The 5,000-nt window shown below is 39.2% G+C and overlaps 1 protein-coding gene across 2 annotated transcripts in view; it reads left to right on the forward strand.

Annotated features, from left to right (window-relative positions):
- The window catches only part of LOC125027332 (protein slit-like), a 292,665-nt gene that overhangs the window by 280,275 nt on the left and 7,390 nt on the right, over nt 1-5,000 (forward strand). For both annotated transcript variants that reach the window (XM_047616353.1, XM_047616352.1), the window contains exons 16-24: nt 132-278; nt 2,639-2,710; nt 2,823-2,983; nt 3,092-3,230; nt 3,433-3,504; nt 3,633-3,704; nt 3,838-3,981; nt 4,093-4,256; nt 4,812-5,000. The exon at nt 4,812-5,000 is cut by the window's right edge and continues 28 nt beyond it. In XM_047616353.1, the coding sequence (XP_047472309.1) occupies nt 132-278; nt 2,639-2,710; nt 2,823-2,983; nt 3,092-3,230; nt 3,433-3,504; nt 3,633-3,704; nt 3,838-3,981; nt 4,093-4,256; nt 4,812-5,000 (1,160 nt within the window). The remainder of the gene's footprint in view (nt 1-131; nt 279-2,638; nt 2,711-2,822; nt 2,984-3,091; nt 3,231-3,432; nt 3,505-3,632; nt 3,705-3,837; nt 3,982-4,092; nt 4,257-4,811) is intronic.

The raw sequence follows: 5,000 nt of genomic DNA on the forward strand, positions 1-5,000 counted from the left end.
TTACATACGAATGACATTGCTTATTCTTTTGCATATATTAATAAAGATGATCTCTTAAATATCTTTGCATGTGCATTGCATTGGAAATTAAAATTAGCGTTATTATATACATCACGTATATTAATTTTCAGGGACCTGAGTTACAATCAGCTCTTCTCGCTTGATGGAACCACAAGCCTTGCTGAGCTCAAGGAACTCACCCATCTCGACCTCTCCCATAACCGCCTCACTTCCCTCAGCCCGGATTTCTTCAGGGGGACAAGAGCGCTCACGCATCTGTAAGTGGAACTGCCCTGCTGTCTGCTTACGCTTCATTTGACGTTTTCAGACGCTTCTTTAGTTTGGTGCTTTTTGCGGAGAGAACAGAAGCTCATACTAAGTCATCGGTTGCCAGAGATTGTTTTATGAAATAATTTTGTATGAATGTTGTTGTAGGTCGACACAGGGAGGGTAGTTACAGGACTTTACACAAGTATGGCAAAGCTGTAGTCTGTGTTGAAGTTTCGGAGCAACCAGTTCGTATTTCATGTATTTACAAACATATCCGTATGGATAGATCCTTGGAGATTATTGTGTGCATTCCATAAATAATGATCTTATAGTTACCCCCAAGTTCACGACTTGAATCTAGATAAGATCATTAATCTAGTCTCAAGCTCTTGTTGCGCACGCTCCAAACAAGCGTACAGATCCTGATCCGAACGCAAGTTAAGCCTGACCCAGCGTAATGGTCTTCAGTGACTCATTACATTTTGCCACTGCTTGCTCTCTCGTGCCTTGTTCGTTTCGAGGCAAATCGATATGATTCTAAAACAGATCGGTTAAAAGAGTTTGGCTGGTCGTTACTAACCAACTGCTTGGCTTGAACACCACATGCCATGCTAAGTTGGTGCTGGAAGATCATGCAGAACATTTTAGAAATTGCAAAGTAAACAAAACACGACTTATGCCCCAAACTGCAACTAATACTTATTCTATACCAGTAGATTACGCAGTAAGTAACAGTTTTTATTATCTATATATAAATATTATATAAATAATAGATGGATATATTTATACTGCTGTGTGTATTATAAAGTATATTGCATTGATGCATTATAATGATATAAATATATATATATATTATATATATATATATATTATGTTGGTTGTTGTGGGTTGTGTGTGTGTGTGTAGTGTGTGTGTGTGCATAGTGTGCATAGTCAAGTGTTGACAACAACACACAATCACACAACACACATACCAATACACACAACACACAAATACACCACACACACACACACATATCAACAATCACAACACACACACACTCACACACACAACAATAACATTATATATTATATATTATATTTATATTACACATAAACACAACATATATTATTGTATATATAAGTATACGACACAACACACACACAAACACAACAACAACTAACAACAAAACACACACAATATATATGTGTGTGTGTGTGTGTGTGTGTGTGTGTGTGTGTGTGTGTGTGTGTGTTTGTGTGTAGTTAGTTTAGTGTTATGTTTGTGTGTGTGTGTATATATGTGTGGTGTATGTGTGTATATTGTGTGTGTATATAATATACAAATATATATAATATAACAATAAATAATACACTATACACATACAATACATACAATCAACACACACACACACACACACACACACACACACACACACACACACACCACACACACACACACACACACACACACACACACACACACACACCACACACACACACAACACACACACACACACATAACACACACACACTACACACACACACACACACACACACACACACACACACACACACACACAACACACACACACATCTATGTTTGTCATGTGTGTGTGTGTTGATATGTGTGTGGTGTGTGGTGATCGATTGTACTAGCTATCTGTCATAATGCATGTAAATAGTATATAGTTAATTAATGTTGTAATATAAATGTTGTGTGTGTTTAATTTGTTATTATTTATTTATTTGAATATATATATTATAAATACTATAACTACAACCCACACCACCACCACCCACAACACACCACACACACACACACACACCACAACACCAAACCAAAACACAACACCAACCCCACCACCCAAAACACCACCACACCCCACACACACCCCCAACCCCAAAATGTTGACTTTAATTATACACTGTCAAGGATCGTAACCCATGCAGTAAGAACACGGTGGAACAGGTGCCTAACACGGTCATTCAGTAGCCCACTTCCTGAGTCATCGTCATGAGTCTTGCTAGAAAACATCTGCGATAGTTTCGTTGCATTTGCAAGAAATGAACGAGCCTTTAGCTAGTATTCTACTAAAACTTTTATACGATATATGCATTTTGAAATGTAATTTTTTTTTTTTTTTTTAGAAAATAAACAAATACTTTTAAATGTAGCATGTTGTGAGAACCACTGGCACACATCTTAAAATATTTTATAATAAATTAATCTTATTTGTTAGAACACATTATCTAAAATTCATTTTCGTTTATAGACTTCCTTGGGGAATATTTAATGAAAATATAAGTTCACATATAGAGTAACCTTCATATATATAAAAACTGAGCAGAATCCAAAAGAATCTCTCTCTATATATTGTTTGTTCCAGGGACCTCTCCGGGAACCACATCTCCTGTATCTCACGGCGGATCAGTAGTCACCTTCCACGTCTGTCCAAGCTGTAAGTGTGATTACAGATATCTGTATATAAAGAAAGCATTTATAATTCAAAACACATTTACAAGTAAATAGTATTTTTGTGCCAAAGCTTTCATCGTTTCATCTGTACATAGGGACATGTCAGCGAACCCTCTTAACTGCGACTGCCGCGCCTCATGGCTGTCTGAGTTCGTGGCGATGCATGAGGGCTCCGTGTCCCCCACCTGCCACCTGCCAGAAAGCCTCAGAGACACGCCAGTCACTGAGCTTCAGGAGTCGCAGCTCACGTGCAGGGGTAAGCCACCTTTTTTCTGAAGGTATATTTAGATGATATTCAAGGTGAAAAAGTCAATTTTTATCATATATTCTCAGTTAGTAAGGTATATATATTTTTTTTCTACAGAAGATGAAAACAACGAGGATGACTGCGCGGGCTCTGTGTACTGCCCACCTGAGTGCCAGTGCCGTGGCGCTGTAGTGAGGTGCTCGCGGTCACACCTCACCCAGATCCCTCGGGGTATACCGCCAGACACCACCGAGCTGTAAGTGGGAAACGCCATCATATCCGACTTCGTAATGCTGTTTTAATGGCAATTATTACTTAACAAGACAAAGGTTAAGAGAGTGCGTGATTTAATATGATAAACAGTTATAGATTATGGGGTAATCAATCACATTAGACATGTCCTGAATATAAGGTGTACGAACAGCTGAGATTCACGCAACTGACCATTTTTCCATCAGGTATTTAGACGTCAATGAGATAAAGAGCGTCGACCCAGAGAGGCTGAAGCATCTCAAGGTTCTGAAAAGGCTGTAAGTTTTGATTTTTTTACGGAAAAATGATTACGGAATTGACTAAAGATATAATGATGTGTTATTGATTTTTGTGTATGTGATATAACAGTGCAAAGGATCAATAATAATCCCTTCTTCCTCCATAGAGACCTAAGCAACAATCAGATCACCATACTATCCAACAAGACCTTCTCAGAGCTTAAGCAACTCTCCACACTGTAAGTTGCCATTACTCGTACTTCGTGCCTCTACTTTCTTCGTATGAGATGTTATTTATTCACTGTAGGGGAAAAAATCACTTATTCTGCTATAAAAACTATACGTTCATACTGTTTCCTTGTCATTTACCAGGATTGTGTCCTATAATAAACTTGGTTGTATGGAGAGGGATGCTCTGCTTGGACTCAAAGCTCTGAGAATTCTCTCTCTGCACGGGAACGACGTCTCGTTTATTCCAGAGGGAACATTCAGAGACCTAGAGACCATCACGCACATGTAAGTGTCTTTTGTGTACTCAGTAAGATTATGTTGTAAACTGTGTGTTGTATTTTCACGGTTTGAATCTGGATAACTATTAAGTGATTTACATTTGGCCTTTTGATGCAGTGCACTTGGAGCGAATCCGCTTTACTGCGACTGTTCGCTGGCTTGGCTGGCCAAGTGGGTGAAGGGAGACTTCGTGGAACCCGGAATTGCTCGTTGTGCCGACCCGCGACCCATGCGGGACAAGTTGGTTCTAACGACCCCTCCGGAAATGTTTACTTGTACAGGTATGTTGCCTTCAAGTCATTTAAAGGGCTATCACATAGGGATAAAGATTCCTCTCCATTTTACAAAATGTGAACGTTTTTGCGATCGGTATGAATAAAGATGACCCGGGAGTTACCTTACATCTACAATCTACAGAAACAGTCGAAGATCCCTCATATGACTATTCAAAATAATACTTGCAGGCGAATGCACACCATAGTGATATAACAAGAGCGAACATGTATAGTCTCTTTAACATTAATAATCAGGTTGATCATCATGGTTTACGTCAGGAAATCTGCCCAAAATTCCAATGGTGACTTGTAAAAATTAAGATAAAAAAATCGTCGATTCTTACCTTTCCTGCCATTTCTTTGGCCATATATACTTTTCTTTCTTGCAAGCTTGAAGCTTTGACTAATGTAACGACAGCGAACATCAAAGCTCTGCAAAATCACTTGACATATACCATGTAATATTCCCCTGTCCAAACCCACTTAATGATAGTGATTAAGTTTATCTATAAACCTTCAGGACTTAGCAGTTGGATATACCATTTTGTTCACCTTTCACAGAAAAAGTACCAGATGATATACTCGCTAAGTGTGACTTGTGTTACACTCGACCGTGCCAGAACGGAGGGACATGTAGGTCAGGCCCTGGTCAGCAGTATGAATGTCGTTGCGCCGCTGGCTTCCACGGCTCGGAGTGCCAGTACAAGATAGATGCATGCTACGGGAACCCCTGTGACAATGGCGGTACTT

This window comes from Penaeus chinensis, chromosome 7 (assembly GCF_019202785.1).
Source record: "Penaeus chinensis breed Huanghai No. 1 chromosome 7, ASM1920278v2, whole genome shotgun sequence".
In the NCBI taxonomy this organism is placed as follows: domain Eukaryota; kingdom Metazoa; phylum Arthropoda; class Malacostraca; order Decapoda; family Penaeidae; genus Penaeus; species Penaeus chinensis.